Source organism: Penicillium lagena, assembly GCF_028827675.1.
Source record: "Penicillium lagena strain IBT 129212 chromosome Unknown utg000002l_segment0_segment0, whole genome shotgun sequence".
NCBI classification, from domain to species: domain Eukaryota; kingdom Fungi; phylum Ascomycota; class Eurotiomycetes; order Eurotiales; family Aspergillaceae; genus Penicillium; species Penicillium lagena.
In genome coordinates this window covers 4383900-4396404 of record NW_026623223.1, presented here as the reverse complement: position 1 = coordinate 4396404, position 12505 = coordinate 4383900, and the positions used below count along the sequence as shown (strand labels likewise).

The 12505-nt window shown below is 56.1% G+C and overlaps 5 protein-coding genes across 5 annotated transcripts; 2 read left to right on the top strand and 3 right to left on the bottom strand.

Annotated features, from left to right (window-relative positions):
• Positions 1–27: 27 nt before the first annotated feature.
• N7510_004593 (coiled-coil-helix-coiled-coil-helix domain-containing protein) lies at positions 28–732 on the top strand (the record flags this gene model as incomplete). The annotated part of the gene is made up of 4 exons (XM_056976519.1): positions 28–47; positions 112–339; positions 410–542; positions 634–732. The coding sequence occupies 4 exons, from the start codon at positions 28–30 to the stop codon at positions 730–732; spliced, it is 480 nt and encodes a 159-aa protein (XP_056836475.1).
• Positions 733–1342: 610 nt separating this feature from the next.
• Positions 1343–2701, bottom strand: N7510_004592 (uncharacterized protein; the record flags this gene model as incomplete). Its single annotated transcript, XM_056976518.1, has 4 exons — positions 1343–2321; positions 2373–2454; positions 2498–2575; positions 2686–2701. 4 exons carry the CDS (start codon positions 2699–2701, stop codon positions 1343–1345), a joined length of 1155 nt encoding a protein of 384 aa, XP_056836474.1.
• A 571-nt stretch (positions 2702–3272) lies between these two features.
• Positions 3273–4859, bottom strand: N7510_004591 (putative GABA permease; the record flags this gene model as incomplete). Its single annotated transcript, XM_056976517.1, has 1 exon — positions 3273–4859. One exon carries the CDS (start codon positions 4857–4859, stop codon positions 3273–3275), a length of 1587 nt encoding a protein of 528 aa, XP_056836473.1.
• An 898-nt stretch (positions 4860–5757) lies between these two features.
• Positions 5758–6432, top strand: N7510_004590 (GNAT family N-acetyltransferase; the record flags this gene model as incomplete). Its single annotated transcript, XM_056976516.1, has 2 exons — positions 5758–6151; positions 6227–6432. The coding sequence occupies 2 exons, from the start codon at positions 5758–5760 to the stop codon at positions 6430–6432; spliced, it is 600 nt and encodes a 199-aa protein (XP_056836472.1).
• Positions 6433–7402: 970 nt separating this feature from the next.
• On the bottom strand, positions 7403–11774 carry N7510_004589 (putative jumonji family transcription factor; the record flags this gene model as incomplete). Its single annotated transcript, XM_056976515.1, has 5 exons — positions 7403–8535; positions 8601–9274; positions 9325–11277; positions 11342–11439; positions 11508–11774. The coding sequence occupies 5 exons, from the start codon at positions 11772–11774 to the stop codon at positions 7403–7405; spliced, it is 4125 nt and encodes a 1374-aa protein (XP_056836471.1).
• Positions 11775–12505: the final 731 nt, after the last annotated feature.

Genomic DNA, 12505 nt, shown 5'->3' with positions numbered 1-12505 from the left:
CTTGAATCCCATCCAGCCACTACAGCCATGGCCCAGAGAGATCCTCGGTATGCCCCAACCCCACGCCCGCGTGCTCCGGCTTGGCGTACTAACGCTCCCATCCCTCGACAGGTTCAACCAGCATGTCCTGGTCGACACGACGCCGATGCCCGACCACATTCCCAAGGTCGATGAGATTGGCGCGACGTCTGCCCCGCTGATGAGCGCGGCGTACTTCATCGGGGACCGGTGCAAGGCGTACAACGATGACTTTATGAAGTGCAAGGACGAGGCCAATGGGCGCGGGGAGATCGACTGCTTGAAGGAGGGAAGGAAGGTCACCCGCTGTGCGGCTAGTGTGTACGTTGATTATTACACTTGATGGATGAGGGCATCCATTGGGGGCATGGGTACTGACATATCTGCTCAGCATCAAGGATATCAACACCAACTGCCTGAAGCAGTTTACCGCTCACTGGGAGTGTCTCGAGAACAACAACCACCATCTGTTTGAGTGCCGACGGGCGGAGCAGCAGCTGAACAACTGCGTTTTTGAGAAGCTGGTATGTCTCTGTGATACATCCACGACCCGTCTCCCGCGGCCATCCTATCAATCCACAATGAAACTAACATCATCCTCTTCTTCTCCTGCAGGGCCTGAAGAAGACCATCCCTGGCGCCCCCGAGAACCAAGTCCCCGTGCACATGCGTCCCAAGCAAAAATACGCCCAGTATCCGGGTCCGCAGTTCTAGAGTTAGGGTGGCCCGAAAAGCACGATCCCGGTTTTATATTTCCTTCACTATTCCCGTCTCTCGTCATCTTGGGATCCTGTTTTGTTGATGCCGTCTCTCTCCTATATCTGTCTGTCCTCTCCGTGGTGTATGTTTTGTGTGTAAATATCTCGTGGCATCAGGAATGGTTACATGAATTCAGCTCTTTCTATTTGATCTACTGTTGCCTGGTTGTCACATTTGTATGTCTTTTCTGTCTCTCCCGTGGCAGGGGAACTGGCTGTACACCTAGTCCATCAAACTGTGTCTCTCGAAACACCTGAAAAAGGAACCTCCGCCGCCTCGTCTCACTCTTGAAACCCGTCTAAAGTGATCCAATTCCAATTCACGACATCATGCTTGACTCTAGCTCGACCACATACAAACTGTATCATACACTCTAAGCACTTGAACGGAAAAAGGGAGAAAAGAAAGGAGGTATAAACCCTCACTGGAAACCCCATATATACTAGACAAAAGAAATACTCGGAACAACAGACACAAGGGGGACACCATGAAAATGAGAACAAGGAACACCGGATGACAGACGCGGATGAAATGCAACGAGATCATAAGAAAAGAGAAAAGGGAGCTACGGCAGCATGGGTGTTGTCGCGCCGATGCGCTTCAAGAGCTTGAACCGGCCCAGCCGGGCCTTCACCTCGGACCAGCCCGTGCGCAAGCGGTCCTCGACACGGCGGTCACCGCGCATGCGCATCCAAATCAGAAGCATGCCCAGGAGAGCGATATCCATGATAATCTGGCGGAGCGCAACCCACAGCAACCACTTGATCCAGGCGAAGAGACCCGAGCGACGGCGCTGGGCCACCGTGCGGGCTTCCATCTGCTCGCGCACGGCAGCGATCTCGGCCGTCATCTTGGTCAAGGCCTGCTCGACCCGGCGACGCCAGCGGCTGTCCTTGGGGTTCCCGCCGCCAAGCCCACTGCCGCCACTGTCGACGGACTGGTGATGGCGATGTCGACCTCGTCGATGGCGGTCTTCGCTGTGCGAGGCGGTGCGGTCCGTCCCGGTGCCTGTGTCTGTATTTGTGCTGGCGTGGTCTGGTTCCTCGTAGAGACTGTCGCGCGCTTCTTCGTACTCCTCGTCTTCTTCGTCCTCGTCTTCATCGGCCTCTGGGTCGTCATCATCCCCATCCTCCACATCATCGTCGTCTGTTGACCGTACTCGTCGCCGCCGGTAGTATTCTTCTTCCTCGGGCTGGCTGACGGGGCTGAGCACTCGAAGCCGCGATTCCCGAGCACCTCTTCGACTGCTATCTGCACGTAAGTCTGGTCGTTCGTAGTCCTCTGGCGACCTCGCCAATCGACCCCCGATACTCCCATATGCGCTGCTCGACAGCGGCGGAACACCGACATTATGTAGTGGGCCGGAAGACGAAGACGAGGAAGCATTGAATTTGATCTGGTCCCAGACAAACTCGAGTTCGGAGACTAGTTCGCGCGCCTCGGAGGTCTGCGAAGCGTAGCGGTGCATCGTATCGACTAGGGTCGAGATATAGCGGCGTTTGGCCTCGGTGCGCGAGAGGCCGCGCTGGGCATACCAGGCGTCCCTACAGCAATCAGCATGACAGCTATCGGTGTCGATGTCGTTGTAAACATACCACTTTTCGCACTCCGCGTGCACCTCCGGTGTATTCCCGATCGGTCGATCCATCACGCCCTCCACATCGCCCTCTGTTGATTCTGATATGAGCAATTAATTACCCAATTAATGAAGATCACGCACCCATGCTCTGTTTGTACAAGCCATAGAGCTTCAACCGTTCCGCCGCGGGGGTCGCGCGGTCCCCGTCCGAGGGATCCTCTTGACGGTGTTGAGGGCATGGACAAAGACGCGATCTAGGCGAGAGCGCGTGTCAGTCAAGAATGCATATCCATAGTCTTGTCCCATTGCAGAGGGAGGATATCACGTACCTACGGAGTCCGACATGTTGCGAGACGACGAAGCGGTCCGGTCCCTGACTTCATGAGAGCGGGGATGGGCATCGGCTGGCGCGGACGGACCGCATGGAGAGCGAAGTAGTTGAGACACCGCTGGGAAGAATAATCAGGGGAGCAAGTGTGTTGTGTCCGAAGTCGCGCGATCAAGGAGGTTCGGAGTGCGGGAGAGGTGCGGGTCTGTCTGTTGGCGGGAAAAGGGAAGGGAAAAGCAACGAGTTTCGCCGAGGTGAACTGGCCCGGATTATTTGAGCACACGAGTAATAATTAAGTTGGCAGTTCAGGGGTCAATATAATGATTAATGGGATGAAATAATAATAATAAAGACCAAGAGCGACTGGATTGCATCCTCGGAGTGGCGTGTGTTATCAGGACTTCGTTGGGCCGCGGCTGTCGGAGATCGTCAGGGCACTTGTGATTTCCACGAACCCGCATGGAATGTAGTTCTACATAACAAAAATATGAATGGGTTCATAAGTATCTACGTTAGGATTGAATCTGGTTTATCGCTGCATCATTATCAAAAGCAAAATAATCAAGTACTATACAATCGAGCATGAGTCTACTCGCTCGACGACGGCTTCTTCTCCGCTGTCTCCAGCGCCGCCGTATGCTCTGCATCCACGACGGTTGCGTCCGTCATAATCCCCGCGGCGGCACGGGCTTCGACGCTGCTGACAGGTGGGCCCGTGAAGTGCTTGCGCGCATAGACGAAATACCAGACGATGCTGATGGTGCCAAACCCGGCAAACACGACACTAGCATAATTCATGGACGAGGCCGTCACGGGCAGCGTCGCGGGCATGCAAAAGAGCACCACGGAGAGGATAATCCATGCGACGGTGATGCAATTGATGATGTAGCCAAATCGGCCAAGAGAGAAGGTGGAGGCGCGCACGTCGCGACGGCCCCGGACGACGGAAATGAGAATGGGGAGCCCGTAGGACGTGGACAAACAGATCGTCGCAACACCAGTGAACGAGTTGAACGCGGCTGTCGAGCCCAGATAAATCAGGCCCAGTAGACAGTCGACGGCCGCCGACAGGAGGATCGCCCAGACAGGCACGTCGAGCTTCTTGTTGACTTTGCGCCAAAGCCGGAACCCGGGGATGGCACCGTCCCGGGCGAATGCATACGTGCAGCGACTGGCCGCAGTCAGCGAGCCAATACCCGCAAAAAGCATGATCCCCAAAATGAGGAAAAGCAGGCCAAACCCGCCGCCCGCGGAGCCCGTCACTGTCTTAAACAGCAGTCCAATTGGCTGTCCGCTCGCCACGTTTCGAAGCGCCTTCAATTGCGGCAGAACGAACAGAATTGGAATCAAGTAGAGCAATCCCGTGATACCGGCCGCCACCACGGACAGCACAATGGCCTTGGGGACCTCACGGTGGGGGTTCTGCACCTCCTCACACATGGCAGCCACCATACCATAGCCCGTCAGCGTATATGCTGCCTGCAGCAGACCCACGAAAAAGGCCCAGCCCGACGGCCACCCGCTATGGGAGGCATCATAGTGAGCAAAGACAAATTCGCCGCTGCGTCGGTGGTCGGCCATGGTCAACAGGGTGATAAGAATGACGATCACACTGGCCGCGGTCCAATAGATGCACACTTTATTGATCAAGTCGAGATACCGCGAAAAGAAGACGTTGACGAGCACGCACACCAGCATCACCGCCCAGAACATGAGCACCGTCTGCCAGGCATTGGCGACGAAGGACTCGTCCCACAGAGAGATGGCGCTGAGAACGAGCTCGGCACCTCCGAAGATGATACTGAGCGTGACCGTCCAATTGCCGACGAGGGTGAGCCAGCCATCGATAAATGACATGAGCGGCGCCCAGCGACGTGTCGAGAGCATGGCGCTCCAGTAGTAGACTCCCCCAGCGGTCGGGAAGACGGCGCAGATCTCAGCGAGGGAGGCGGCGATCGCAATGGAAATGAGGGTGACGAACACCCAGCCCCAGATGATAGTCACGGAGAGGCCATCGTCGAGGGTGATGTAGAGGGTGGTGCTGAGACCGTAGGGGGCGGCCATGATGGCGAAGGAGAGGCCGAGGACGCTGAGCATGCTCAGGTTGCGTGGGAGCTCGCTCTTGTAGCCCATCCGGGCCAGCGCCTCGTCGGCGGCATCGACCGAGGTACGCATGGTGATGATGGTGAAGGAGTTGGGGGCAAGGGAGCAGAGAGAAAGGAGAGAGAGTTATAACCTTGCCCTAACCTCTTATCTCGCCGTCACTTATCACTCACTCACTCACTTCCCCCGCATGCAAGTGGATCGCGGTCTCGGACCGCGATGAAACGAACAAGTGGATCGGGTTGAGCTTATTGTGTGGTCTGAACGTTGCATTGGATCCTGCACACCAGATGGCCTGGTTGACTGGAAAGTTACTCCCTCTGAGTCGTTAAGCGAGAAATTCTCCGCACGCCACCAACTGCCCGAACTGAGACACCAAGACCCTGACGGAGCCCGATCGGCAGGGATAAGATAATGGCGGGTCTGGCTACGGGCGGTGACCGGTGGGCATTGATAAGCCATCAAGAGAATCGGGTCCCCTGGAGGCCGAGTGAGCGTGGTTTGCAGTCGAGTAACTAGTGCCCATGGGGGCTTCCGAGTTGAGCCTCAACGCCCCATCTGAGGGGATCTCATGCTGCAGAAAGATAGATGCCAGTGGGGAAGAATAAATACCCCCGATGTTCTCATTTTCCGTTGCGCGTCTTGCGAATCGACATCACCCCCCGCAGACGAACCAGATGGTCTAGAATGTTTTACTCTATCTACCGACTCTCAATTCCGATATATAGGAGCGGGGAACTGAAGCTCTCTGCACAGCCATCTGGGCCGCGTCACACAGGGCTGTGGTGGTCGGTGGGGCGCCCAAAACGGTGGTGTACACGGCAACAACAGGGTCTGGCCACGATCATTTTAAAGTGGGCTGCGGCGAACAACAGCTTCCCTGTCCTCATCGTCTTCACCTTCCGCTGAGAATCTCATACTCGTCCTCTTATTGACGCATTCAATCTATACGATCCGCGCCCCCCTCAGAATGACATCCCCCAATCCCCTGATACTACAGCCCATGACGCTAGAGGACAACGCCGCCCTGACAGAGCTCTGGTTCGCGGCCTTCTCAGACCCCGAGATGCGCCAAGTATTCCCCGACACGCCCGGCGTGCGCAAATGGCTAGAAGACGCCAATGGCCACGACATGCTCAACAAGCCATTCCAGCGCTATGTGAAAGTCGTGGACACCACGGCCACAGACGACCAGGGCCGACTGCGAATAGCGGCCTACGCGAAGTGGGATTTGGCGATGCCTCACGAGCGCGGACGACGATATCCGCCTTGGCACGAGGATATGCCTGCGGATGTGTGCGACAGGTTTTTTCTCAAGGAGGAGAAGAATCGGATGCGTGTGATGGGTGATCAGAAGCATTTCTGTATGTGTCCGTCCTCTCGGTTGCCACCGGGGTTTGTCTATACTATATACTGACGGCTTGTTATATCTGGAAAAGACCTGGACACCGTCGCTACGCACCCGGACTACCAACGGCGAGGGGCGGGCTCTATGCTTGTCAAGTGGGGATGTGATCTGGCCGATGCGGAGGGAGTTGGGGCATATGTGGATGCCAGTAAGGATGGTGCACCCTTGTATGCCAAGTTTGGATTTGTAGATTACAGTAACCCGGGTGAAGAGATTGCCTCGATGGCTCGGCGATAGCATTGGTTGGTAGTTAATCGTTTTAGTTAATATTTGCTTGGGGTAATTGATATCTAGAGTGCTCAGATCAATTGTTTATGAGACCGTTTATTCGGTCACTTATTATCTAGATGTTGACCTATTCGTACAGCAGGCCAATTGCCAGGTGTCGATATTGCCTACTATGATAGATCCCAAGTAATAGCCCGGGTAGGAGTCGAGACCTACGTTATCGAATGTACATAATTGGAACAAGTTCGATTGCTTGCAAAGTACATTCGGGAGTCACTCACGGTGACGGCTGCCACGTCGACGAGAAAGACTCCTCATCGACGAGCGCCAGACAGGATAAAAGAGAAGAAAGGGTGGTGAGAACAGCAGTCGGGTAGGGAAATGAAAAAAGGGGGGGGTATCAAAGGGGAATGTAAGGTCACAAGTTTTCCATTGGCCCGCGGGGGCCTCGAAGACAGGGATTTTTTTCTTGTTTGATCGAATACCTAATGGGACATGGGGTGGGTGGGTGAGTGAGGGATCGGAGGAATAGGAAGGAGGGAGGCGAGGGCGAAAGTAGGTCGGGGTTAACGAAAAGGGAAAAGGTAATGGGGGGTGAGAGTGCGTGGAGAGGATAAGAGAAATTGGGGAGAACGCCATTTTTCAAGAAGTCATGGATGTGTTTTGAGTGCAGGCCAAGGGAGGAACAGACAGTCTAGGCAACCGGTCTATCGCATCTCGGAGGGGAGGCAAGAAATGAAAGAAGCCTCCAGGTAAACGCACGCTTGGGTCATAACCAGCCGGTTAAGCGTCAACTCCAATCGTGAAAAGGACATGGCCCGTGGAACGATCGTCAATCGAGGTCGGAAAATGATAAAAAAAGAAAACGCCCAGTCATGCAGTCGTCAGTGCGGTGAAGTCGTTACATGGGAGATGCAGTACATCGCAGAAGGATGGCAGGAAGAAAAAGAACAACAGGCGACGGCGGCGAGGTGGACAGTTAGGGACTCAGTCCAGCAACGAGATCTTCGGAGGGATCAGGCCCGAAGCCGGCCATGTCGACCGAATGCAACGACCCTGGCCCCTTACCCAGTGATATATCCGAGGAAGCATAGTCGTGCTTGAGCCGTTCGTGCGGACCGAAGAAGGGCCGATGCTCGTCATTGGGAGTGTTGCCATCGCCGGCGATCCACGGCCCTTCCTGCCAGAAGCGGGTGTTGGCTTGCTGGTCCCCAAACAAATCGTGATGGTCCGGGTGAGGGTCAGGGCCGTGCATGGGGAACTCGTTCGGCGAATGAAACCGAAGATGCGACCGGCCAAAATTGGAGACGGGGGAGTCGGCGTGGAGCGGAAGGTCAAGACCAGACAATGGCGGGCCCTCGACCGTCGTGATATCGATGGTCGGATTTGCCGTTTGCTGGGCAAGCGCCGATGACAGCCGTAGGTTGGACGCCGAGCTTTGGCGGCTGTGGTTGGCCGACCGATCGATGGCACGTTGCACAAAGCTGCCGCAAGTCTTCAAGATCTTCTCCTGCATCTCCTGGGAGAGGCTATTGAAGAAGTCGTTCGCCAGGGACTCCTTGGGCGGCTCGTCGTCGGAGGGAACCAGCCCGTACGTCTTCTTGGCATACTCCGACAGGCCCGAGGGCATGTTGTACGGAGACTGGTAGACATTGGGTGCAAGCGCCCGCTGCTGGTCGAGAAAGGCATATTTGCCGGGCATCTTGGCAGCCGCCACGCTTCCCCGGTCGACCTCCTGCTTCACGCCTTCCGATTCCTTCTTCTGGAGTACATCTAGCCGCTCACGATGGCTGACCAGGGAGAACCGCAGCATCTGCAGCAACCGGGTCACTTCCTCCGACCGCATGTTGAGGGTCTGTGGCGGCAGCAAGGTCCCGTCGGCGGCTCGTGGCTGCACCCGCTGCTGGGCCATAACCAGCTCTAATTTTTCCAGACCATTGGCAGGCGGAATTGAGCCCATGGGACCCAAGAGGGTCTCTACCACCACCTCGGGACTAACGATCGTATACCCGGCGAAGACATTGGCATGGTCGGTGATCTGGGCGAGACGCCGGCGGGCGATGAGTTCCCGAACATTGGCAAAGGTATTGGTGGAGGGAGGTGGTGCTGCTGCTGAGCGTGCGATTTGGCGACCGAAGGATAGGGGGCATGGCGGGCAGATTGAGTCGGCAGGGAACGAAAGGCCGACGGCATCGCAGGAGCTCCAGCAGCAGCAGCACCGGCAGCGGAAGCGGCAGGTGCAGGGTGAGGGGGAGGGGCGAGCGGAGGCTGCACCAAAGGAGAAGAGGTGGGCGGTCTGGCGGAGTGAAGGAAGTGGGTGCGGTGGTGGTGAGCGTTGACGTCGTTCAGGGGTGGATTTAAAAGCGGTCGGGATTGAGCGTAAAGATTTTGCTGGTAAGGAGGGGCAGGGGCGGTGGCAGCACTATTATTGTAGCGCCAATGGCGATGATGGTGGGGGGAGATCTTCGACACTCCCAGACCCGCTCTGACGCTGTCGAGGAAATTGGCCCGTGGGTTGTGGACGGGGACGCTAGGGTTGTGTGTATACTGTGCCCTACTCTCCGTCGACTGCGCGCCCAAATAGTACCACAATTGTTCGCCTTTGTCGAGGCTGACCGTCACCGGTGGGGCATTCCGAGTAGCCTCCACCGTTTCAAACGCGGCCCACTGATAGGGAGAGTGGCTGTCGCCGAAGGCACTGCCTGCCACTGGGAGAGCGGTCTCCAACTCCTTCCGCTGTTCGGGCTTTCGCGCAAGGTGGGCCGGGAGGGGTTGGATTCCTGGCGCGAGGGGCGCAAAATTGCTCCTGCGAACAACCAGCATCCAACGATACGGCAGTTCGATTACATCCCTGTTCATAGAATTAGCGTTTATCCCTGGAAATTTTCCTTCAAAACTTACCCTCGGGGAAGGACCTTGAGCAGCAGCGATCGCTCCTCTGGGCGATTCTGAAGGACAATGGCGCCGTTAATCTCCTTGTCAGTCTGGAACTGGATCAGGTCGCCCTGCACCAGACGACGGGCGCCTTGGTTTACGCGGCGATCGGAATCCAACGACTCGCCTGAGATCCCAGCGGGTCGCTTCTGACGGTGGAACTTGCACTTCAAGTCAACGCTGGGCAAGGAGTACGTGTTGCCATCGTCGGCAATCACCGCGATAGAGCCATGCTCGATCGCAACGCCGGCCAGAAGAGCGCAAGTGGCATGGTAGGCGCGCGTGCATTTGCCAAAATTGCACTGGAAGCAAGCCCCGCGGACCTCGCGGCAAAACAGACATTTGAGTTCCAGGCGAGCCTTGGGAATCTTATCAATGTCACACACCACCTCTTGCCCGGACTCATTGCGGAGAATGCTCGTCTCTTCGATGAAGGTTGCACACCGACGATGCGCATTGCCTTTGCCATTTTCGGTCGGAAGCAAATCCTCATAGTCCAGATCGTTAGGGCACAACAGACACGGGATCTTCCGAGGTCCGTCTGGGTGGAGTTTGGGTCGTTTGGTCCTCGGCCCGTCGCCGCCGTGTTTCCGCTTTCGACCACGGTTAGAGGGCGTCTTCTCGGGCACGCTACGCGGGGGCGTGAGCAAATCCGACGCTCCCTCGAATTCGCTGTCATATTCGCCATAGTATTCAGGAGTGCTCTCGCCGCGCATTTTGCGTTCGATCTCGTCCACATCGATCCAGACGCTGTCGTCTTCACAATGACATTTCTTGGCGATACGACCGTAATCCAACCATTTTTCAGTTGCGAAGTTGACGGATTCCGCACAGTTGTACCCCACGTTGTAGCCGGAATGATAGCCGTAGGGGAACGTGATGACAAACTCCCCTTCGTAGTGGACCAAGCGGTTGACGGTGATTCCGTATTGCGACTTGAGAAGACTGGGAGAGACCAGGTAAGTCTTGTGGCGGAGGAACTGGTCGCAGTTCTTCGCATCACTCGACCAAATACTGCGCATGGCTTGTTCGAAGCGAGGCGCATCCTCCTGCGAGATGCTGTACCACTGCTTGGGGGCGCCGAAATGGATGTAGTTGATACTGTAAAGGTCGACGTCTTCCAGATGCCAGGCAAACGTTGCCTTCCACATTCCCAGGTAGAGATAGGCCGTATTGACTCCAGGCACTTTCTGTCCGAGGACGTCGAGAAGGTTCGGGAGCTTGGCAACGTTCCAAGAGGTGGTCGAGTCGTTAAAAAGTGAGCCCGGCATATCAGCGCCATACATCGGATTGTTGTACATCAGCGACTTCCAGTATGACGTCTCCAGTTCTTCGCATCGTTCTGCGGTGTAATCCTCGTTATCATGGATTCGATAGTCAAACCCCTGGAAGACTTCTTCATCCACGTAGTCCACCGTATCGCCCCGGTTGTTCTTTCGTCGGGCATTGACGGACTTGGCTTGTCGCCCTTTGGGCTTCGGGGCAGGCAGGGACTCGCCCTCGCTCAGAACCTCACTCTTAGCCTCGATGGGGTTGGACTCGGGCGACACAGGTGTCGGAGGTCCTTCAGGTTTCGACTTGTCCCCATCTTCCGCAGGAGGCTCTTCCTTGACTTTCGTCTTTTTGGGAGGACGGCCTGGACGACGTTTCTGACCTTCTGCCGGTCGAGGGGCTGGGGGCCGCGGTGTGGAGGCAACACGGTTCGTTCTTTCTAGGTTTCGCCGTCTTTCTCCACGTCGGGCAGGTGGCTGGTGACTGCTCTCATCGCACAAGCCCTTCCACTGAGGCAGATTATAGGAGCGTTGTCGTTCAATATTCGCCTGCGTGTAGGTACCGTGGGATCCGTGGAATTCCTGCATGATCGGGTTCTTCACGCGAATTTTCTTGACGGCCTCGTCGAGTTGAGGGAGTGACTCGGACCTTCAACCAAAAGAGATTTGTTAGCGCGAAAGACTGATGCCTCTCGGCGTGCCGGAACACTCACCATTCTTTTGGAGGAACGACTTTGACTATTCCTGCTTGCATTCCATATTTGTCGATCCGATTGACGAATGACTGGAAATCACGGAATTGGTCCATAGTCTAAATAGCGGAGTCAGCCTTATCATCCTTTCTGCTGCTGCTCACCCTTCGTGGAGCTCCCGACTCACAGGCTTAAAGACAGGGATCTTGCCGCCGCCATAATAGTGGTCGGGTTCGATTTCTTCCTCCTCCACTTCTTCCTGCTTGATCGGTTTCTCTTCAAGTTTTTCCGCGATGGGTTTGGAGTCCAGCTCAAGGTCGGACAACTCAGAAGGCACGCTTTCGGGAGCCTCCTTTTTGCCGTTGGCGCTCTGCGGTGGAGTGATTGAGGCAGAATCAATCACCGGGCCGCCCGCGAGCAAGTCGACGGGCGGCTGTTCGAGTGTAGCCGCCATGATGGACAGCGGTGGGTTGGGGGTGAGGATCGGATGCCGTCGTCGAAGGGCGCGACCGCTGATCGACGGCGAGGTAGGGGTGGTTCCCAGCGGTCGGGGGGAAGCGAATTCAATGGCGTGGCAGTATCGTAAATGTAGTCTGTAGACTCCAGGGTTCGCTGAGGGAGGAAGGGGAGGGCAGGCGGTGGTTGGGGATGTTGCGATAAGCTCTGCTTCGGGTGTTCTTTTTTCCTGAAGTCAATCGAACAAGGAGTCTTAGCCCAGACGCCAATGAGAATGACCAGTGAGAGTTTCCGGAAGTCAAAGGGGAGGGGTTCCGGGTAAGGTAAGAGGATGTGATGCAGGCAGTTTTGCGGGTAAATGTCGCCAAAGGTTGAAGCGCCGTCGAGGGAAATATCCAGTCAACGATGCGGCGTAGGCCTAGGCGCTAGCGATGGGAGAAGGGGAGTGAGCCAGAGCCAGTGGGCCAATCAAGCCAGCATTGGAGGGTGGGCCGGAGCACGATGGCCTGACGAAGAGGCAGGGGTGTATGATACAGTACGCCGTCCGGTCTCGGATGGATCACCGAGGGCCGGACAGAGCGAGCGAACGCCCAGATGGATGGGGGAGGGTATAACGAAATACGTGCCACTCACCCTCTCTGAGAAACCGATCTGACGATATCTCGCCCTGCGATCAACTCGGTGAAAGACAAGCAATAATAATGAATGAAGATACGGTGTTGCGCTCGG